The sequence below is a fragment of the Pelodiscus sinensis genome, chromosome 5, assembly GCF_049634645.1.
Source record: "Pelodiscus sinensis isolate JC-2024 chromosome 5, ASM4963464v1, whole genome shotgun sequence".
Taxonomy (NCBI): Eukaryota; Metazoa; Chordata; order Testudines; family Trionychidae; genus Pelodiscus; species Pelodiscus sinensis.
The window spans coordinates 106,654,450-106,677,805 of record NC_134715.1 but is presented as its reverse complement, the minus strand read 5'-3'; the positions used below and the strand labels follow the sequence as shown (position 1 = coordinate 106,677,805).

Below are 23,356 nucleotides of genomic sequence, written 5' to 3'. Positions count from 1 at the left end.
GATCCTGCAGCTCTTGCCTCCATTAACATCCACTTCCTACACTGTAGTGTAAGGCAAGGCTAGTTCTGCTGAGCCTAGGGTGGGGAAGCGTGTTTGCTGCACTATGCCTGCTCTAGGGACAGACACCCTAGCTCTGCAGGAAGCAATGGAGAAAAATTGAACATTTGAATTATCTATAATTTAATCATGGGAACCATGACATTTGCTAAGTAAGGCTCCAGTAAGTGGCTGCCCTACAATTCCAAGGGAGAATTCTGAACAACCAATCTGCTTCTAGCTGGCAGCTTGCCTAGAGATGCTTCTCTGAATACACAAAAATAAAACTGATGGGCTACGTCTAGACTGGCCCCTAAAAACGGAAAACCGATGCAAATCAGGTAAGTCAGCATAGGGAAATCCGCGGGGGATTTAAATATCCCCCGTGGATTTAAATAAACATGTCCGCCGCTTTTTTTCCGGCTTGGGGAAAAACCGGAAAAAAAGCGTCTAGACTGGCCCGATCCTCCGGTATAAAGCCCTTTTCCGGAGGATCTCTTATTCCTACCTTCAGGAATTCCTATGCTGACTTACCTGATTTGCATCGCTTTTCCGTTTTTAGGGGCCAGTCTAGACGTAGCCATGGATGCCAGGGCCCTACCAGACTTAAAAGAGGTGGCAAATGATCTTCAGTACAGCTCTTGGCTACAATAGGGATGCCATCTACTTCAAACATGCAGTACAGAGATTCAGCCAATACAGGGGCAAACAATGCAGTGTTCTCTAAAGCATTCCAAGGACACTTCCAACTCCAAGTGACAGAACCCAAATAATATTTGCCTTGTTTGTATTTAATGAGATAGAAAGGTTATAGCTGGAGAGAAAGATTTAGGTAAAAGAGAAGCAAGATATTTTCATGGAGAAGTCTCTCTTATCTATGCACAGATGTTCAAAGCCTGAAAATCAGCAGACTCATTATATTACTACTGGGGCAGGAAGAGAGGGCCGTAAAGAAGCCTACAAGGCTACATACAGGAACAGATGGCTAGCAAGAAAAGTCAGTGAGTGTGTTACTGTGCTGATGCACTGACCAAAGATCCCTGTAATAGATGGAATGGCAGGCTGTTGTGTTGGTTCATTCTCTCATTTCCATATTATTTAGCCTTTGTACAAGGGACCACGATTAAACTCCAAGGGTGGTATTTTAAAAAGCACATCAGTACACCCACCTTTAAACACACAATTTCCACTCAGTGTCCTTGTAAATTGAGAACCTAACTCTGTGACAGGCTTTTGAAAAAATCACACTCTTAGGAAAAAGATTTCATATAGTAAATAAGGACCTAGGTTTCACACACACACACACACACACACACACACACACACACACACACACACACACACACACACACACACACACACACACACACACACACACACACACACAAATAGAGACCCAGTGTTTGGGAGCTTCCTATTCTTGGAAAGAACACACAGTGGAAAACATCTTGAGATAATTAAGACAATTGGAAATAATTTTTGCTGCACTTTTGACACTGAATAAAATTCAGGGGGTTAATTTTAAGCATGAGAAAGCTCCCATGAGATCTGTGGGCAAAATGAGTAAGAACTTAGCCAATCCTGACAAATGTCCTGAGGAATCCAAGGTGCCACATTTAATAGCCTATATTAAACATGTTGTCTAAGATATCTTCTGGCAGCTTTGAAGGGTTTGAGAAAATGCTATGAACTGGAAACTTGAGGAAGATCATCTTTAGCGCTGCTGCTATTGTAAATAGTAATGATGGTAGACAGATGAATGCTTCTATATTTTTTAGATAAAGAAATAAATTGCAGAAGTCCTCATTGCATCTTTTGTAACAGCAAAAGAATCCATACAAAAACATTAAATAAGATACTGAGATTTATTATTTTTATCTTTGTTGATATCTATCATCTATATTGGTCTTGAAAAAGAACAAATTACTTTTCTGCTGTTGTCACCCCCGAGCAGGAAACATCAAGGAACTGGAACAGGGAATTGACCTCTTCTTGAGAAATAAGAAGAAGCTGGAACTTTTAAGGAAGAGTTCTGTTGTTCCAAGTTCATCAATAGCTCACGGCAATCTTATTAACAGATTTTGGTTTCTTCTGAAATATCAAAGAAAGGAAGGGGTGATTTGTAGCTTCTCTCACAAAAGTGTAGAACTTGAAGGGACTTTAATATCCCAGCTAGTCCAGCCTCTTACACTCAAAAAGACAGGACCAAGTAATAACTAGACTATTCCTGACAAGTGTTTGTCCAACTGTTTTTAACAAAACATCCATTGATAGGGACTCTACAACCTCCCTAGGCAATTTGTTCCAAAATGTAATGGCCCTGACAGAAAGTTTTTCCTAATCTCCAACCTAAACCTTCCATGCTGCAGGTAAAGCCCATTGCCTTTGTTCCATCCTATCATCCAAGGAAACTTTCACTATCTTTTTTTTAAGATGGTAGATTTACTGTCTGTGTCATTTGGCATCTGTGCAACACCAATGAAGGCTCTCCGCAAGTTGCAAAATATGTGAGAAAACAGAACAATAAGAAACAAAGATAAAGATTCTAAATAAAATTCTACATGTTTCTCTCTCTCCTTCTAGAAAAGGCGAGGGGAGACATTACACACTGTTTCTATTTTATAGGAACAATTAGCCTTCTCTTCCATTCCTGTGGACATTGTATACAACTTCAATAGATATGGCCAATTAAACATAGCATAGGTTGGTCTATAGGCACAGAGCAGTGTTTCTGGAAGTGATCCATGGATCAACTCTGAGAAGCCTGTTAACTGGCCACTGCTGTTTGTTTATTTACCAGCTCCACAGTAACAGAGCCTCGCAGCTCCCATTAACTCGGGTTTGCCATTTGCAGCCATGGGGCGCCGTCTCTTCTCGCGTCTCCCATTGGCTGCAACTGGCGAACCAGAACCAATGGGAGCTGTGAAGTTCCGTGACTGCGGAGCCAGTAAACAAACAAACTGCAGTGGCCAGTTAACACGCTTCTCAGAGTGGATCTATGGACCAGTTTGAGAAGCACTAGCATAGAGCTAAGAGTAAGAAAGCACGTTTGAAACAGATTACCAAGGGGTCCAGTGGAAGCTGAAGAAGATGCTGGTTCCTCCTAGAAAATCTGAAACTTAGTTAAACTTGAAACCAAAAATATGAAGCACCAGGCTGGAGTTCTGCCTAGATTTGGTGAGCAGACCATTTCCTTAAATAAGGTGTAGACTAGTCGGATATTACTTTAGGAAGGTAATTATCAAGTGAAAAATAGCTGCTGCACTGCTGTGAACCTGAGCAACAACTCTTGTAATTACTGATATTTTGGCCTATTTTTATTTAAAAAGAATAATGCAGTATTGCATATTAAAGTTTTCATATAAAATATGTTCAGGTACAAACTGTAAAATTGTAGGTTTACTCATATATAATCAAACATTATTTATCATCTCTAGACTGTCTTTGAACAGGAAAGTAAACATGTAGGAAAATCTGCAAGCTCTATTATTGCCAGTCACCTTGAAAAAATTGGTTATTATATGAAATAGTATAAAAATTTCACTTCTGAGAATGCCTTAGTAGCAAACTGAAAAAAATGCAGTTAACTTTAACAAATGGTGGTAAGGCTTCAAATACATGACATAATAGATCTTTCTATTCAAAGAGAATTTTGCATGAGCAAATACTTCTCTTGGGTAACATTACTTAACACCAATATTTGAGAGAACTATTCTTGAAAACTCATCAGCACCAATAGTTGAGAGAACTATTTCTGAATACTTAAGTAAAACTCGCACCCTTAGCATCCCTTGTTTGCAAAAATTGTTACTCTATGTAGTGGTCAATTGCGGAAGAACTTTGTACATGCTAGTTTAGGAGTGGTGAGGCCTGCATTCCTTCCCCCTATATCTGATGAGCCAGAAGCAAGTCTTTGGGAATATACGCCATTTAAGATAAGCATTGTTGCCAGTATAGCAAGAACAAGTATAAGATAAGGTTAAAGGACAAGAACGCATAAACAATTCTGTTTATCCTAATGTACTGATCACGTAAACAGGGCCAAAGGACAAGAAGAACCAGATCAATAACTAACAGCTAAGCACTTATGAGTAAGCCCTGGAAATTTCCAAACTGCCAAACAGGGCGGGAAAACTGTATTTAAGGCTGCCTCAGAGCCTAGCAAATCGGACTTCGCCGATGAGCTTTGGGTACCAGAGCCTCGGAAACTGAGACAACCTCCCACTTCATCCGCAGCCTACCCAGGGTCCCAAGATTGCAGGAAGGGATGTAAGCTATGCCACTTCTTTATTATATTGTTCTTTTATCTATGGGGCACAGCTGTTAGCTGTCAAGAAATAAACTGTTTGTGCTTGACAGATACCTGTGTGGCGCCCTTTGTACTTTTGGAACCCAGAGTCAGACCTGAGACTTACTCTTGCTGGCTACACTCTATTTCCCCTTTACACAAGCATGTTGTGTACCTGAGGTAAGAGGTTGCCCAAGCATTATTAACTTGGCTTTCATTCATTATTATTGGCTTTCTTGGAGGTGATAGTTATTGTTAGCAGTATAACTAACCTAACCTGAGAGCAAATGAAGAGTTTTCTAAAACAGAACCACCACCAATCAAAGCAGAAACATGATTTTTCATAGAAGAAAATAGTGAAAGGCTTGAAAAGAAAATGTAATTTTCTTCTTCCTGGTTAATATTAAGATCAGATATTAATGTGTACATAAAAAGCAGTGTCCTGTCTTAGCAAGGATATCTGTTTTCCTCCACAGGCTCCTACTTTTTTTGGTCTTATATTAGAATTCATTGTTTGAGAACTGCATTAAAGTGTATTCTAACTCACTGTTGTCCCTTTCAAATTTCACTGACTTGTGCTTGAAAATTCAAAGTCACAAACACACAAACCATGGTTCTCTTCCTGTCAACAAGACTGTTGAAATATGCCACAGTTTGCAAGGTAGTTATATCAGTTCCACAAAAACAAAATGAGTGCTGCATTGTGATACCCTTTATTTTAGAATTAGGATGATTGGAGAGGAACATGCATTTGACATCCTGCTCAGAGAGCTTTTGAATTCAAACATACATTCGTTATAACGTGGGTTAAATAGTAGTTTGAAAGAGCTTGATCATAAATAATAGACTTGTACATCCTCTCTTTTTATTTACTTTCATTTATATTATGAACTAAAATGTCTTTAAATTTAATCATACATTCCATCTATCCTGTACTCATCCATTCATCACCTTACAATAAATACATTACATAAAAAAGAAAAATCTAAAAACTAGTGACCTTTTATTCTTTCTGTCCTTTCTGTGAGCATGTAACACAAGCACCATTTATGTCCAGCACCATCTGTGTGGCTGCAGCTGAGAGAATCCTTCCTAGCTCAGGTAGATGGACACACTAGCTCTGCTCAAGCTAGTGCAATGATAATAGCAGTGTACCCAAGACTAACAAAGAGTGACAGCTCAGGCTGGCTGCCTGAATACAAACCCAGCCAACCCCCACAGGTACATACTCAGGTGGCTGGGCTAGTCCAAAGAGCCACCCATGCTACCAAAATAGCACACTGTTATTTTTAGTGTGCAAGCTTCAGCAGAGCTAGCATGTGTCTGTCTGCCTGAGCTGGGAAGCACATTCCTAGCTGCAGCAAAGATATACCTTAAATTGGAGTTTCATTTAGTTAATTTTCTTCTACTTTCACCTCTCACCTTGTCTCCCGCTATCTCTGCCCCCCTGAGGTGCTGGTTATTATGAGAAAGCTAAGACAAGCTAAGACAAGGAGACAATTCTGTCAAATTATCTTGAAGACTGCAAACATATTTTTGCCATGCTAATTTCTTTTAGTGGGGTTTCCGCAGTATATGACAGTGGCTGAGAAAGCTCAGTTCTTTGCTCTTGTGAGTCTCACACTCAGAAATAATGTTCCTTATTCCTGGTACTCACAGATGTCCCAACTGGATTCTGGTGATGCAGAAAGGTTACCCTGCAGTAGGTCAGGGCCAGTATACTTAGGGCTTTGAAATTCAACACCAAAGGGAAGCTAGGGTAGTGTCCAGACCATCAAATTAACATGCTTTCATTGATCTATTTTGCGAAGATGGGCTGCCATTTTCTGCACTGGCTGAAGCAGCAATTGAAAAATGCATGGTTCACTATGGCCAAGTCAACAAGCTGGGATTCAAGTGGCTCATCATAGACAAAAGTGAGCATTGCTCCTTACTCTAAAACTGCATTTTATGCAAGAAAACTTACTAAGAAAGTGTTAATGTCACATTCATATGCATTCAAAAGGCAGAAAATGTTTATGTCAATGTTGCCAGTATAATCTTAACTCTGCTTCTTATGTGGCTGGATAACAATAGGCAGACTTAATTACATGATCGCTTTTATTTTCTCAAATTACCACTATTAAGTAGTATGCCATTTTCTATATAATGTGAATGTACACTTACCTTCTACAATATGAACACACAGAGCAGTTAGCAATATTTTATTGATGTTTAGTTAAGCTACCTGAGACATCATAATGGTCCTCCAATATGTTTTTATTGATGTCCAGATTCATTTTTCAAAAGTGCCTAAGTGATAGTCACTTAGATACTTTTGATAATGTTGCCCCAAAGACCAATTCTTTTGCTTGAGAGCTATAGAATAGAGTTTGAAGACAGGTTATGCTACTATGCATTTCCTAGGACTTTTTAATAAAACGAAAACAAGAAAACAGATGGAAGAAAAGAAGGAACTTCAATAGAAGACACTTCAGTCTCCAGGACTTTGAAGATCTACTGGCTTCCAAAACATGCAAATAGCACATGCAGGCTCCCTGATCCACTCCCTTGCCTTAGCTCTACGCATCTTACAAGGTCCCCAGGACCCTTTGACTTAATACCTTACAAATTCTGTGTAAAATGTTAATTCAATTGAAGTTGGTTTGTGTGCACTTACCTTGCCACCAAATGCAAATACAGAGAACTTCCCTGATCAAAAACTCCTCTTCTTGCCCGCTGCCAGGAGCCCTTATCTTAGTCACTGAATACAGAAGCCCACTCCACAACCCCTGCATACCTTACTCAGTTAATTGGAGTCCAAATACACCATATACATATGCTCCATATACACATACACCAAATACACAAAATCTCTTGCTATTCTTCCACCCAAAGGTTGTCATCACTCCTTCCTCACCCATGTAATTAAAAGTGTTTAATACCACTTGATCCATGGTTTTATTTTACCTTGTTTTAGTGAATTAAACCATGTGCCACAAAGGAACATGGGTCTGAATGGAAGGGTTAAGATTGATAATAAGTTAAAAAGCAATGATCTATTAGATTAGCCCAGGACAATAGAGACAAAAATAAACTTGACTCACAGCGCACACTGTATTCTAATACTTTTATGCATTTGCCAGAGCTGCATTACGTAAGGTGGTATAAGAGTGTTTAGAACAGAATGGGAGCAGCTATGAGTTTTTAGAAGAGATAACTAAATGGTCATCATATTCATGCAGCCACTCCGTGAAAGAGTCAGGCCACATAGATTCAAGTGGCTGTAATATACAGACAACACAGAGCTCTACTTATCTTTCACCATATTTGACTACACCACTGTCACCAAGGTGGCCCCATGCTTGGATCAGATCAGATCATGGATGAAGAACAGCTGGACCCAATCAAGAGAGAGGTGGAAAGGGGGAAGAATTTCAAAGAGTTTGCAGCTAATGCGCTGTGTCCTTTGGCTGAACCCCCCCCCCCCCCCCCCCCATAATTGGTCAATTCCACCTGTTTTTTAAAAGAGTTTTCTTGGACTCTCCACCAAGGCTAAGCTCTCACGTAGCAGCACTCATGATTAATTATTTCTACCATCCTGATTGGGTAGGATATTCTGTCCCATCCTGGTGAATGATGTTGTGGCCTTGGCTATTTATACCTTTGTCATCTTTGAATTGGATTACAGCAACGCAATGTCCCTGGGCATGAAGCCTTCAATATTTAGGTAACTCTAACTTCAGTTTCATCTGAAGAAGTGGACTGTGCCCATGAAAGCTCATGATACCATCTACATGTTTTGTTAGTCTCTAAGGTGCTGCGGAACTATTAGTTGTTTTTTAAGTTTTTTAAGTTACAGAGTAACACGGCTACCCCTCTGAGCCTGGCACCTGAACAACACAGCTTGCCACAAACACATCAGATCTGTTCTCTTTTCCCTAGATTGGATTCCCATAGAATATGGAGACAGGTTCAAAGTTTTGGTCCTTATCTTCAGGATGCTTGGTAGCCTGGGACCAAGATATCTCCTAAAAATCCAGAATGAAGACTGAGGTTGACAACTTCAGTCTGTGGGCCCAGCAGAGCTACAATAAGGTTAAACTTTGTCTGTGCAGGCGACAAAGCTTTCTCAGGCCAGCATTGTCAATGAACTCCCCCAGGACTAAGGGCCAACCCACGAAAACAAAACCCTTCACTGCACATACAATTCTACTCTTGAGGTAAGAACAAACAGCAAATGACAGATATTAATCAGTTGCTTAATGCACTATCAGAAGGTACTCAAATATTCTGGTGATTAGAGCAATATAAGGGCTTGTCTAGACTACATTCCTCTGGCGAAAGAGGACTGTGAATGAGCCTAATTGAAAGTGCAAATGAAGCACAGATTTAAATATCCTGTGCTTCGTTTGCACATTTGCATACGATCGCTGTTTCGAAAAAGGGTTTTTCCAAAGTGAAACCGCAGTCTAGATGTGGTTCTTTTGAAAAAAATCCCTTTTTCGAAAGAACTCGTACTCTTCATATTTTCAGGAGTACGGGTTCGTTTGAAAAAGGGTTGTTGTTGGTTTTTTTTTTAAAGAACTGTGTCTAGACTGTGGTTTCACTTTCAAAAAACCCTTTTTCGAAACAGCAATCGGACGCGAATATGCAAATGAAGTGCAGGATATTTAAATCTGTGCTTCATTTGCACTTTTGATCGGGTTCATTTACATTCCTCTTTTGACAGAGGAATGTAATCTAGATGAGCCCCAAGAGATTGTACAGAATAGAATAGAATAGAATAGAATAGAATAGAATAGAATAGAATAGAATAGAATAGAATAGAATAGAATACCAGGGATAGCAATCTAAATTGTCATAGCAGGGCAGATCACAAGTCCATCTAGCCTGATATTGAGAGTCATCAACAGGAAGGGGGGAAATATTATACTCCTGTGCAGTTGTATAATACTTTATAATGGAGAGAAGAAGGAATTATTTTTTGAATCCTGCAGGTGATCACAAGTCCCTGAAACATTACTGTTTATACAATTGCCTGATAAAACTCAGAAAGGTTCAGAGGTTTGGGTTAGTGTCTCTGGATCTATTTGGTTCAGAAATCAGAATTGAAATCTCACAAGAATAGTCTCTCTAATGAGATTACCATCCTCCTCTGGTTATGCTTATGTCTCTTACAGAATTCAGTGTTTCTACTTCTAAAGCCAGACAGAGCACAGGCAAATAAAGATGGAAAATAAAACCAATTAAGACAAACAAAAAAACACTAAAATACACAGTTCAGTTGTGGTTGAAGATTCAAGCTGAATCTTATTTCATATAGAGACCAATTCATCTGTCCTTTGTCATATGTCTTAATACAAATGTTCAGCAATCTGAGAATATGTTAGTTATAGATTACAATTAATATTAATATACTGTGAAATCTGTATTAACTGGCCACTCTAGGGACTGACAAAAGCAATGTTTGATCTTCTGATAAAGGTAGTTTTGTTTTAAAGACTGATGGTGATTCTATAAAAGAATCATTCTTATTAATTTGATATCAAATTATTTAAAAAATGTCAAGTACACAAATATTTGTAGTTTATATAATACAGGTTGCATCTCTATAAACCACAACTTCCTGGTCCAGCAACATCTGAGGTCCAGAAGGATCATGAATATTCCAGGATCAGAGAATCCCAGCATGCTGAGCACGATGTGTGTGTGTGGGGGGGGGAGACGGGAGGCTGGAACAACGCGGGGGAGGGCGACACGGGGTTCAGCTGGGCTGCGGGAGACAAGGGGCAGCTCAGCTGAGCTGCGGGGGGGGGGGCAGGGAGGGAGTAAATTTAGGGGGAGTGCAGGGCAGGGGGTGGGACTGGCAGCAGGGGACCAGAAAAGACCTCCCCTGGTCCAGCAAAATCCCTTATCCAGGACTAGTGAGGTCCCAAGGGTGCCGGACTAGAGAGGTCCAACCTGCACTTAAATACCTAATATAAACAGGTGTTTAATACAGTATTTGCAGCCAGACATGGATCTGGTAGATACCCTACACCTACACAAAATAAAAACGTCTGGCCTATTCCACTCTCATGTGTCTAAGTGCAATTGTTATTGCGTACATAAGAAGCCTATTGTATTCATGACTTTTAATACATGTTTGGCGTTTCCTTTTTAAAAACTATGCTGATACATAGGTACTGTTTCTCTTTCTGTTAACTAAAAAGAGAAAGAAATGACTGAAAACTATTTAATTGGGAACATAAGAGCTGACCAAAATCCCAGTCAAGTCAGTGGTATGCCTTCCACTGGGCTATGAAGGAGGCCCAAAAAGAGCTTATATAACTATGTGAGTCTGTCATTGTTACCCATGTCTTTGTTCCTTAAGTCTTTCTAATGGGGTGTTGCACTCATATCTTGTGCCCTACCTTTACTTGGATTGAAAATTCTTCTGGGTTGATATTGGGTCTTACTCTTATGTGTAAGTATAGCATCCAGTAAAATAGGTCCTTTGTGATCCTTAGTGGCAATACCTGTCAATACCAGGCAAGTAATAAATAACTGAAATTACTGCATCAACATTTTTTAATGAATTGCCTGGAAGCACAAATGCTGTTTTCACAACTGCCATTTTCCAACGGTGGAATTTCGAGGACTGATGCTAGATGTGTAACATAAAGCAGTCATAGAATCATAGGGCTGAAAAACACCTCAGGAGGTCCTCGAGTCCAACCCCCTGACCAAAGCAGGACCAAAGACAATTCTAAAATACTTTGCCTACTGGCATTTGCCTACCCTCATGTGTGTACTAAAGTTTAAGCTAATGTGAGATTTATAAAAGATATGAAAGAGGAAAGAACTGTGTTAAATCAGTTCATCCAAAAATGCTTAAAAGGGTCTTTAAAAAATATTCAGAAAAACAGCTCCCTTTGATTTAAAAATAAATACTTATAAAAGAACGAACAGATATGGGGTGTTTCCTTCTGCAAAAAAATAGCATGCCATTTATAACACAAAGACAGTCCATCAGAAGAGCTACTGGTTGATAAAATATTACTACAAAGGACAAGTCCAATGAAAGTTGCAATTGAGAGATTCCCACTCCCCAAAAATACCCACCGACTTGAGGGCATCTGGCCAAAACACCATAAGTAAAACATACTGCAGAATACTGAAAACGTGTGCATGAGCAAAGGAAGAGGTAGAAAGAAAATGAAAATGGCCTCAAAAGGGACAAGAGAGGGGTTTTATTCAAACATATTTGAATTATCAAATCATATTTAACGACTTGGATTTCTTAAGAAAAAACAGGAAGAAGAGAGAGTACACCTTGAAACATGGGCAACCTATTTCTTTTGGTAAATATATGTTTCTCTATGAATTGTGTGACAGAAGTCAGATAACAGTTTTATAAAATAGGGGTATATAGAGAGAATGCCAGTATCTTTTGATAACAGTTAAGCGCAAGACAAGTGTGGCAGATGGTCATTCTGTATTCCTACGGGCAGAGTCCCAAAATATATGTATTGCTTTAGGGAAAAGCCAAATGCATCTCAACCCTCCTTTGTTACATTTCCAGAAAGTATCCAACTAAAGTCTGAGACATTTATAGACCATCACTGGGTGTGAACAAGACAAACAGTAGAGTGTATGTGGCTCAGAAATATAAAGAGCATTTGTAGTATGCTTGTCTCATGTATTCACAAAAAGCATAATTTGAAATGAAGTCTAAAATACACATAAGCTAACAATTCTCTAAAGGCATGGGCAGAACCTACTTAATCACTTTAAAAGCAAACCATGTGCTATTTAGTCCATTGTTGGCAGCATATTACATTACTGCATGTAAAATCACTTCTACAACATGCCAAGAGAAATCTAGAATGAAGGGAAAAATGCAAAACATATTTCATGCCCCAAACAATACATAAATGAATCATGGTGCATAATGCAATATTATATTATAGTCATATTGTGCATTTCATCCACAAAATAAAATAGTAGCTATAATAGAAAATGTATTTTCACATATCTAGATTTAGATTTTCATTTAGAACATCAGTTAAACTAATAAAACAGTATGTTTTTCTAGGAAATCATGAAACAACCTAGCTTAACTTCATCTTTCTGAAATGTCTTGCTTTTCCAAACTGTGTAAGGCAATGCAAAGACATATACACTATGTTGATGTAAGCACATAAAAAGTGCCTGAAATTCACAATGCTTTCTAGGCATAATCTTGTGAATGTAAATCTTAGATAAACCCAATCTGAAATGTCTACCTAACACAAAAGATAAATGTAATAACTACTGCCTGTATTCCTTATAGTACCTATTTCTGATTTCTCCCATAAATGCAAAGCTCTCAGCTAATTAGACAGAAATCAAGACATATCCAATTTCCAGTACAGTGGCAGATACATCTATTATATGTTACAATGTCACTTTGCTTTGAAAGAGTTAACTTCCTATCTCCTATTCTCTGCAGTGCTGCATAAACACTGCACATTATTCTTACTGAGCATGCTTCATCTTCCCTGTCTCCACACTCTTGGACTGTCAATCAACTGTCAGTCCTCACCACATCAGCACAGTGTGCATCATCAGGCTGTCAGTGCAGCAGCTGATGAGACTCTGCTAAGGGCTGTCAATCAAACTTGTTTCTCTTATCTGTTCTAGAAATATTTTGTCTCAGAGAAACAAAGAACCTGGGCAACAATGGATCAGAGTCTGTATTTACTCTTTTACAAGTATACAAGGTGCTTAACAGGAAATAAAAATGTTTTATCCACAAACAGGAAAAAATCTGTTTTATTGGGATTAGTTACAAATTTTCTTGTCTTGCATGAACCCTATTGTGGTTTTGATCCAATAAAATGGGACGTAAATTAACTCAATTTCAATTCTGGTTACATTTTTAAATGATTGCACGTTTCCTCGTTCATTTACTTTGTTCAGTGAAACTCAGCATACGCTGTGCAGTGCTTTCAGTTTAAAATAAAGTTACATCTCTTTGACTGGTATAAGGGAGCTTTTCCTCTTCCTAAGGCATTGAAAGGTGGGGTTATACTGTGTCTATCTCCAGCCTGAAGACTAGTCAGAGTCCAACACACTTTTATTACCAAACAAAATACAGTACTTTTTTCCGTATGGCATTTGTACTGCAACTAAATTGCAAGACGTTACTCACAGTTCAACAACATATTGATAGACTTCATAATCAATAATAGTAGAGGGATGGGGATATTAAGGTGTATGCACAAGGGAGAAAAAATGTTTTCTAATGAGATTGGAAAGGCTATGGTAATCTCTCTGGGATAACATACTGAACAGCAGGAGCTGCAAGAACTAACACACTTGCATCTACAATGATAAGAATATAAGGAGGGACAGAAAAGATCAGGCTTGAGTCATAGAATGTGTTACTGGTTGATCTGGGCCTTTAAGAGATGTTCAACTGCCAGCTCTGAGCCAAGTCTGGTTTTCCTCACAGATCAAGGGAATTCTGGAACTTCTGGTCCCCAGGCTATTACAGCTGTAGACCTTCAGAGAGGAAGTACTGTTTTGGCAAGCAACTTCTCTTGGTGTAAAAATGCCAACTTTAGTGTTTAATTACAAAATTTGGTGTTTTTCTTAAAGTCTCAGTCTCCTGGAATCATGTGATTAAAGAAGCATCTCAATTTTCATTAAAAAATAAGTGAAGTTACAACCCTCACCATAACCAAGAAAATTTTTAAAATAGGAGTAAAAAAATCAGAAGGCAAAAATAATTGCAAAAATATTTTTAAAATCATAATTTTTCAGACAGTTTCATGATTTGTTGGCCTGAGTCACGAGTTTTGAACACCTGGGACTGGCAGTACAATGAGAGAGAAAGAGAATGAGAAAGAGAGAAAAGCTGGTGGAGCCAACTAGTGTGATCAAGGTGTGGGTTGGACCTGTGGGGAACTTGAGGGAGGGACTTCAGTCTATGGAAAGGCAAGAAAAGAAGGCATAAAAGACAGATGGTAAGAAAATGTAAAAAACAGCACTCCGAGAGGTCTGGGGTCAAGGAAGGGGAAAAGTGAAATGGAATAGTAAAGACAGGAGCAGACTGCCACTGCACTATTTAGGGTCCTGAGGCTGGAACCTATGGCGGAAGAGAGCACAGACTCCCCCTATACTGCATCTGTGCCACTTTGAGGTAATGACTTGATAATCCCTGTGACTGAGGGTGAAGAGTCTATTCTGAATGCCTGCAATCGAGGGAAGATTGTCACATTGACCTAGAGAGTAGCTCTGGCCTCAGGATGTTGAAGGACTATTTCTACTCCCCAATGAACATGCAAAGGATTGGTTTTTGTTGGTATTTGTCTATCCCAGATAGGGATGACTTTCAGTTTTGAGAGAGACCTAAGCTTTCATTCCAATAGAGAGACGTTGAAGCCCAGAAGAAACTGAGGAAACTGTCCATGATCCAATGGCTGGAAGTTGAAACTAGACAAATTCAGACTACAAATAAAAACTGTAAATTTTGATAGTGTAATGATTAATGTAATTAACCACTGAAAGATTTTGCCAAAGGTCATGGTGAATTCTCTCCATCACTGACAATTTTTAAATCAAGATGATGTTTTTCTAAAAGATCAGCTCTAAAAGGTATTTGGAGGAAGTTCTATGCCCTGTGTTATACAGGAAGTCCAACTGGATGAATAAAATGGTCCCTTCTGGTCCTAAATGAATATCCATCTATGTCAGAGAGTCAAGCTGCTGTCTCACAGACTGCAGCAAGTCAAAGGAGTGCGGTTTTCAATTGGGTTCTTCAAGTAGGCGTATCCTGTATCAATTTCAATTCTACAAATGAATCATCAGTAGATGCTTATCTGTCTTTCTAGGTTCTCCTATTGGTTCCCCTCATCACAGGATATGCTTGCCTCCAAGAGTAAGAACAACATAACTACTCTTTCCCCAGGCTTAGGAATTAGTCTTTGGGGTTTTAAAAATATATTTATTGTATATAGAAGAGACAGAATGTAGGCATAAGGGTACTGCCAAAGGAAAGTTCAGAGACAGACAGGTGTCATATTTAGTTTTTAATACTTTGAGGTCACTAAACATTTTTAATCTGTGAGCATATTCCACACATTTGGTCCAGCTGCTGTGATGGTTCTGTCCCCCAAGACATGAGCCTATTAGTCAACAATTTTATTATTCCCAGGAAATAAAGCTATTGTGGGCGTTCAGGGTCCCTGAAAGAGAGTGTCCAATCAGCTAAGTAGTAGTTCTGCAGAAAAAGACCTGGGGGTTACAATGGGTGAGAAGCTGGATACGAGTCAACAGTGTGCCCTTGTAGCCAAGAAGGCTAATGGCATATTAATTTGCATTAAGAGGAGCACTGCCAGCAGATCCAGAGATGTCATTATTCCCCTTTATTCGGCTCTGGTGAGGCCACATCTGGAGTATTGTGTCCAGTTCTGGAGCCCCCAGTACAAAAAAGACGTGGACACATTGGAAAGGCTCCAGCGGAGGGCAACCAAAATGATTAGGGGGCTGGAGCATATGACCTATGAGGAGAGGCTGAGGGAGTTGGGTCTGTTTAGTCTGCAGAAGCAAAGAGTGAGGGGGAATTTGATAGCAGCCTTCAACTTCCTGAAGGAAGGTTCCAAAGAGGCTGGAGAAGGCTGTTCTCAGTAGTGACAGATGGCAGAACAAGGAGCAATGGTCTAAAGTTGTGGTGGGAGAGGTCCAGGTTGGATATTAGGAAAAACTATTTGGCTGCGTCTAGACTGGCATGATTTTGCGCAAATGCTTTTAATGGAAAAAGTATTTCCATTAAAAGTATTTGCTCAAGAGAGCATCTATACTGGCATGTGCCTTTGCGCAAAAGATTTGCCTTTGCGCAAAAGCATCCGTGCCAGTGTAGACGCTCTCTTGTGCAAGAAAGCTCCAATGGCCATTTTAGCCATCGGGCTTTCTTGAGCAAGAAATTAACTTGGCTGTCTACACTGGCCCTCTTGAGCAAGAATACTTGCGCAAGAGGGCTTATCCCTGAGCGGGAGCATTGGAGTATTTGCGCAAGAACCACTGATTTTGTACAGTGTAGAAAGGCGGCAAGATTTTGCGCAAAAGCAGTTGCTTTTGCGCAAAATCTTGCCAGTCTAGCTGCAGCCTTTCACTAGGAGAGTGGTGAAGCACTGGAATGGGTTACCTAGGGAAGTAGTGGAGTCTCCATCCCTAGCAGTGTTTAAGTCTCGGCTTGACAAAGCCCTGGCTGGGTTGATTTAGTTGGGATTGGTCCTGCCTAGAGAAGGGCGCTGGACTTGATGACCTTCTGAGGTCTCTTCCAGTTCTATGTATCTCAGGTAGCAAGAACTGATTATATGCATGGCTTTGACAGTCAGGAAAGAGAACTTGAATGGAATTCTGTGTTCTACCAGGAGTCCCTGCAAAGAGTGGTAAATTGTGCTGATAACTTTTATTGCTGACAAAGTGGACTGCACTGTTTATACCAGCTGAAGATCTGTCCTTGGACATTAACTGACCAATCACAACTCTTTATTGCTAGACTGCTCTGTTCTAAATTAGCTAAAGCCTTTTCAGGACATGAGGCGTCATTCTTAGATATAGAGAACTGCAATAGGCAATGAACCTAGATCTTTTCCATCTGCTCCTGTTTCCTCTCATACACGATCTGGGAAGGTAATAACTGGGACAACTCAAACTCCATCCATCCAGGAAGGTTGCTCTTGAACTCAAATAATAATTAAAGAACAGTCACTAGCCTAGCTGTTTGACAGGTTAGGAGACGCTTAAAAGAGATTTTACAGCAACAATTAATATAAATAGGGCTAGTGCCAGAAAACATCAATATTACTTAATGAGAAAATTATGCAAAGTACAGAAAGTACAGAAATAAAAATGTACTGAAAAATCCTCTCTATGGTCAACTTTAATCATAGTGTTAAGGAGCATCATAACAAAAGCTATAATAACAATAGTTTGTTCAGTGGTCACCATGCAAAATCATGCATACTAGATAGGTTTGAAGTGTACACACAGTAATTTGATCTTTCAATCACATTTATCAACAGCAATGCTGAGAATTACAGCCCTGGCTTGCTGTGAGCTACCCACACTTACAGATAGCACAACGATTATCAAAGGTTTGTGACAATACAAATATTTTACCCTGTGACAAATTATTTCATATGTGATACTGTTTTCCAGAAACACAACTCCCTTTGATGTAACTGGACATTAATTGCTTTTTTGCTGATGTATCTCTGTCTTCTGGACTGATAACACCACTAGGAAATCTGATATCTGACAAGTTGACTCAGCCTAATCAGGACAGATCAGCTGTTACCAATGTTGCTACAGGCTGTAATTTCAGGACCTTTACAGAGTTATCACTCGCTTTGAAAGGCAAGAAACTGTAATTCTGCCAACACTAATCTCAAAATGTGTACTCAAAGTGACTGTTATATTTTTTCTTGAGAAAAAGGTAACACTTGTCAAATAAATACCTGAGATAATTGATAATATGAATTAGAAGTCTGTGAGTGATACACTGACAATCAGTCAATCTCAAGAAAAGTAAGAACCTTGCGAGACTCAGAACATTAAGCACAGAGCACAAGCTGTCATGGAGAAGTAGGGGTCTCTCAGAATGGATTGATCAATGTACAATTCACTATTTATGTATTTCTGTGTTGCTTGGTGCTAGGGCAGAGAGAATAATTCACTGCAAACAATTTGTTTGATTAATTTTAGCTCTTTCTCCTGACTGTGGCACATGGTCAATTCGATCACAGTATTGTCAGAAATGTATTCGTTACTCGAATTTATTCACGGATGGACTGACCTTATTCTAAATGTCAGCATCGTTGCTTAGTTGTGATAGGTCAGTTAACATGCAGGGCAGATCTTCAGCTGGTATAAATTAGAATGGCTCCATGATGTTGATGGAGTGGTAACCATTTACACCAGGCAAGGATCTGTTTCTTGGTATTTTTTCTGAGCACTGTGGAGACTCTTCCCATAGGAATACTGAAATTTTCCATAAAATTCCCCTTCTGTGAATATTTTTGCCATCAAAACTGTATCTTTTGAATGTCAGTAGAAAGTGAACATATAGAGAATGCAAATACAGACAAAGCAAATTCATTTAATAATTCCACTGAATATTCGAAGATTTCTTTGCATTATTTGCCAGGTCAACTTGAAACTCACACTTTTATAATCCAGGTATAAAAGTATGGGTTGAATCACTCTAATCTAGCACTCTCTGGTCCAGCAACATCCATGGACTGGCATGATTTTAGTTAGCCAGATGTTCACTTACCATGGCTGTGGCTACATTTCCTACAGTTCCATAAAGTTTGTTTACAAAGACTAGTCCTGACTCTCGGTGTTCTGTGTTGTTATGTAGCTCTAATTTACTCCTAAATGTCTTCCAAAAGCCAGTAAGCAGTGGAAGTGTTGGCAATGCTGCTCGACAATGTTGACCTCCTGTGGTTTGGCAAATTCTCTGGGCTGGCACTGGTCAGGATCTTCATGATGCTGGATTAGAGAGGTTCAAACTGTACAAAGGAATTTCAATACTTAAATTCCTTTCTTTGAGAAAGCTGACAGTACGTTTTGTTACTGGAGCTTGTTGGTAGCTTCATGTGTTGTAGTGATCACATTACCATCACCAGCTTTTAAGTATATACTGCTTTTATAGAATTAGGCATAACATCATAACAAGACACATGTCTCTTACTGTATCGCTTTGGTCCATCTTCCAAACAAAATGAAAGGGTTAAGGTTGCATCATCTTCAAAAAACTCAGTTGCAAAGGCATCCCACCAGAGGTTATCACTGTCCTAAGAAGAGAAAAATCATTCATTTAACATGTGGTAATAAGAAAAAACATCTCTTTTAAAAAAAGAAATCCAAAGGATCTCATTTTTGGTATGGGACCTGTCTGTGTGGAAGAGTGGATGTCCATGTATGTCAGATTAATTTACTCATCTAAGTATTTAGTTGCAATTTAAGGAAATTTCTAATATGTTATTAATAAAACATCATTTATTTTTGTAGTAATAGAGGTTTTCCATTAAGCTAGGCACTATACAAGCATATAAAAGAGCACAGTGTCTTCCATATAAATGAATGTTTACACACATTTTGTTAAATCTTAAAATGCTTTTACAAATCACTTGGTACTTAATATACTGTTCTTATTTTTTTTCGTGTTCTACCTATATGGTATGATTAGTCTTGAAGGTGAGAAGGAACAGTACTTCATTCTGTAATCCTATGTACATGATCATTATTAGCATGCACTTAAATGTAAGTTATTTTGAAGCTTCATATAATAGCTGTTGGACTTAGATGCATTTATTATGACGATGACAATACAGTAGGTTAATTAAATATCGGCTAGTTATTTAAATACACTTGCTCAGATAATTCTTTAGTTTTCAACATGACACAAAAGTTGAAACTAGGATTTTAAAGTCTCCCCTGCTCTCTGAGGGTGTGTCTACACAGCAGGGCTTAACTTGAAATAAGCTACGCAAATTGAACTATGTCAGTTGCGTAGCTTATTTCAAAATAGCTTATTTTGAAACTGGGAGCATCTACACGCATTTATTTAGAAATAGAGCACTCTTCCTCCAACTTCCCTTAGTCCTTGTACAATGAGGGCTACAGGAGTCGGAGTAAGAAGCTCTCCATCTTAACAGTATTTTGATATTATTTTGAAATAACTGCCTTCTGTATAGATGTGGACTAAATTATTTAGAAATAACGATAGTTATTAGAATTTAAAAATTGACACATAGTAAAATATACATCACATAACAAATATAATACTAAAGCTGGGCTGATGATCTTGGAAATTAAACCAAAAAATTTGAAACATGGGTGCATACATTTGGGCATCTAAATCTATATTTAGACACCTAAATAAGTTCTCTGATTTTGAAAGTTCTCAGTTTTCACTGTTCTTCATGAAGTCAAAGGAAACTTTAAAACCATGTGTCTTATTTAAGTGTCTACTGTTCAGTTCAGCAAGCATATGATTAAGGGGAATGTAAAAGAGATCTATAAAACCATGGTGTGGAAAAAGTGACTAGAGTTGTGGTTTTTTACCCTTTTCCACAATACAAAAACCAGGGGCCACTGGATTAAATTATTAAGCAGCTGGTAATACTTTTCACACACAGTACAATTATCCTATGGAATTCATTGCTATAGAATGTTGTGATAGCCAAAATATAACTGGGGTCCAAAAAGAACTAGAGGACAGGTCTGTCTATGGTTATTCATAGAATCATAGAACACTAGAACTGGAAGGGACCTCGAGAGGTCATCAAATTCAGTCCTCTGCCCTCACGGCAGGACCCAGTACCATTTAGACCATCCCTGATAGATGTCTATCTAACCTGCTCTTAAATATTTCCAAAGATGGAGGTTCCACAACCTCCCTAGGCAACTTATTCCATTGTTTAACCACCCTGACAGGAAGTTTTTCCTAATGTCCAACTTAAACCTCCCTTGCTGCAGTTTAATTCCACTGCTTCTTGTCCTATCCACAGACACTAAGGAGAACAATTTTTCTCCCTCCTCCTTGTGACACCCTTTTAGATATCAGAACCAAGATGGTCAGGGATACAAGCCCATACCAGCGGAGATCCTAAATCTAAATCCCAAAGCTGAAAGTGTTGGATCCCTCCAGAATTTCCTATGTCTATGCACTCTCCTTGAAGCTCTGGGACTAGTCACTGCAGAAGACAGGATCCTAGGTTAAATGGATCCAGTATGGCGGTTAAGTTCAGTCTCCATTCACCTTGGCTTCTCTGCTGAAATGTCCATCAAGGATGCCAAATAACATTTCTTGTTTACAGCATAACTGTAGCCTTTCCTAATCCCATCCATACAGTAACACACTCTAGTATAAATTAAGCACATTCTTTTAATATGCTTTGGACAAAAAAAAAGTAGGGGAAAGAAAATGATTTGTGGTTTAATAAACACAAATGAAAGAAAATCTGGTTAGGCAGCTTGTTCCAAAAATGTGGAGTGCATGTCTTCAACATGGGTGGAGATACTGAGGTACTGAGATTTAAATGACTTGTTGAACCTCACAAAGTGATTTGGTGGCAAAGCTGGTAATATAAAATCAGAAATTCCAATCTAAAACAATCGTGCCAGCAATCTACCGGTGACTAAACGCAATTTGGTGAGCTATGAGCAGACTTTATATGTCCTCAAAATATATATCATAGGCAGCAAGCGCTTATCACCCTGATCTAAATAAACAAAACCTGGCATAAGCTTTTGGGGACCGGAATCCACTTCATTGGATGCATCCTGGATTCCAGACCATGGAAGCTGTGCCCAAATAAATTTGTAGTCTTTAAGGTGCCACAGGACTCCTCGTTGATTTTGCTGAACGAGACTAATACGGCTATTCCTCTGAAACTAATACTTATGAGAAAATTCTAATTTAAGTAAACTATGCATATACCATATTAATCATACAGACACACAAATTGATAAATAACTACCTGGTCTTTTTAGACACTCCTTCTCATGCTTATCCTGAGAACCCGGTCTAGGCTTTGTTCTCAATTGTGTTTCTACAGCTCCTTGTTGTTGAGATTTAATAAAGTAATAAGAGCACTGCATAGCACTGTAGTTGTTGTCATGATAATACAAGAGCTTTCTTGGCTAGCTGCCAGCCTTCCTTATTCACTCTTTCTTATCAATGCTAATTCCTGCTGTCAGCAGTGTCACCAACAGGAGGCAGTGTAATCGGGAACAGAGCAGCTTTTGAGTTCCTGAGAAATAATTCAAGTCACGCTCTCAAAAAAGATGAAACAAGATTTTAAAATTAAAAAATACTGACCCCACTTTTCATAAGTCTATTGTCAGTGAGAGATTCCTGCTCTCTTCTGCGTGGCTTTGTAATTTTTATGGGTGTGTGCACATGGACACACTGATATATTTATTAGCTGAGGCACTATAGTGCCAAGCACAGAACAGATAGATAGATATATTCCATAACAGAACCCCTCCGTATTTTAAGCACTTATGCTTCACTCATGGCAGTCTGGTAAGTTGCTATCATAAGTTTGCCTGTAATAGTTTAGAGCCCAGCCAATAATTATGAGCTCCTACTTTTAATCACTTGTCAAAAGGGATGCTGCACTGCCCCGTTCTATTCAAGTCTTTTGGACGTGCTTCTTGTACCTGAAAAGGGGATGGCGGGTTAAGCAGAGTTACATACCACATTTACCATTTTGCAGTGGAACAGCTCCTTTTAGTTCTTTATTACAGAAGGATCACGGCTACTAATGAAAATCCAACAGTGAGAGAAGCAAAAAAGAAGCATCACACAATTGTAATGCGTACATAAAACAAAAGCAAAGAGCATAGGAAAAAGAGCAGAGCTTCAGCTCAAACCACAGATACTTTCATTCCTTCTCATTCCCAGTAATTCTTAAGGGTAGGAAAGTGTAGCTACTACATTATCATAGATTGTCTCAAAGGACAAATAAAAACATCCACCTTCTATTGCAATTTGAATATTGTCCAAAGTATTTTTCTTTGTGTTTTTTTTGCATACTTAAAATTAGGAAGAAGGAAAACCAATCACTCAGGGGAATGTATAAATTTTGCATAAAGAATTAGATACACTTCCCTGATTAATTCTCTGGTCCAATCTCCTCACAAGTGGGCCCAACAGTGCCCAGAGTCAAATGGTGAACAAAACTAAGGGAGGTATCCCCAGTCAAACTGCAGAATATGGATAGAATTAGTAAGAAAAAAAAGGATAAAAAAAATCTCTTTCCACACAAAAAAGAAGGATGTTGAAGTCAAGGCTGCCCCCAGGCATCTTTAACTTATGCGCTGACAGGTTACGTGGGATTTTGCCAGAGTAATTATTTTTCTATTCAACAATAATGAGAAATTACCATGGCAACCTCCCTTTCACATAGCGCACTCACACATTGGAACACTGAAATAATGGACCAAACGTAACAAAAAATTAATACTTGGGAAACTATTTTCATTAAAATAAATTTAAAGACT

The 23,356-nt window shown here is 38.8% G+C and overlaps 1 protein-coding gene across 9 annotated transcripts in view; it reads right to left on the bottom strand.

The window, feature by feature from the left end:
* Positions 1–23,356, bottom strand: part of LDB2 (LIM domain binding 2) — a 265,730-nt gene that overhangs the window by 126,817 nt on the left and 115,557 nt on the right. For all 9 annotated transcript variants that reach the window (XM_025178423.2, XM_025178422.2, XM_025178424.2 and 6 more), the window contains exon 2: positions 19,035–19,137. In XM_025178423.2, the coding sequence (XP_025034208.1) occupies positions 19,035–19,137 (103 nt within the window). The remainder of the gene's footprint in view (positions 1–19,034; positions 19,138–23,356) is intronic.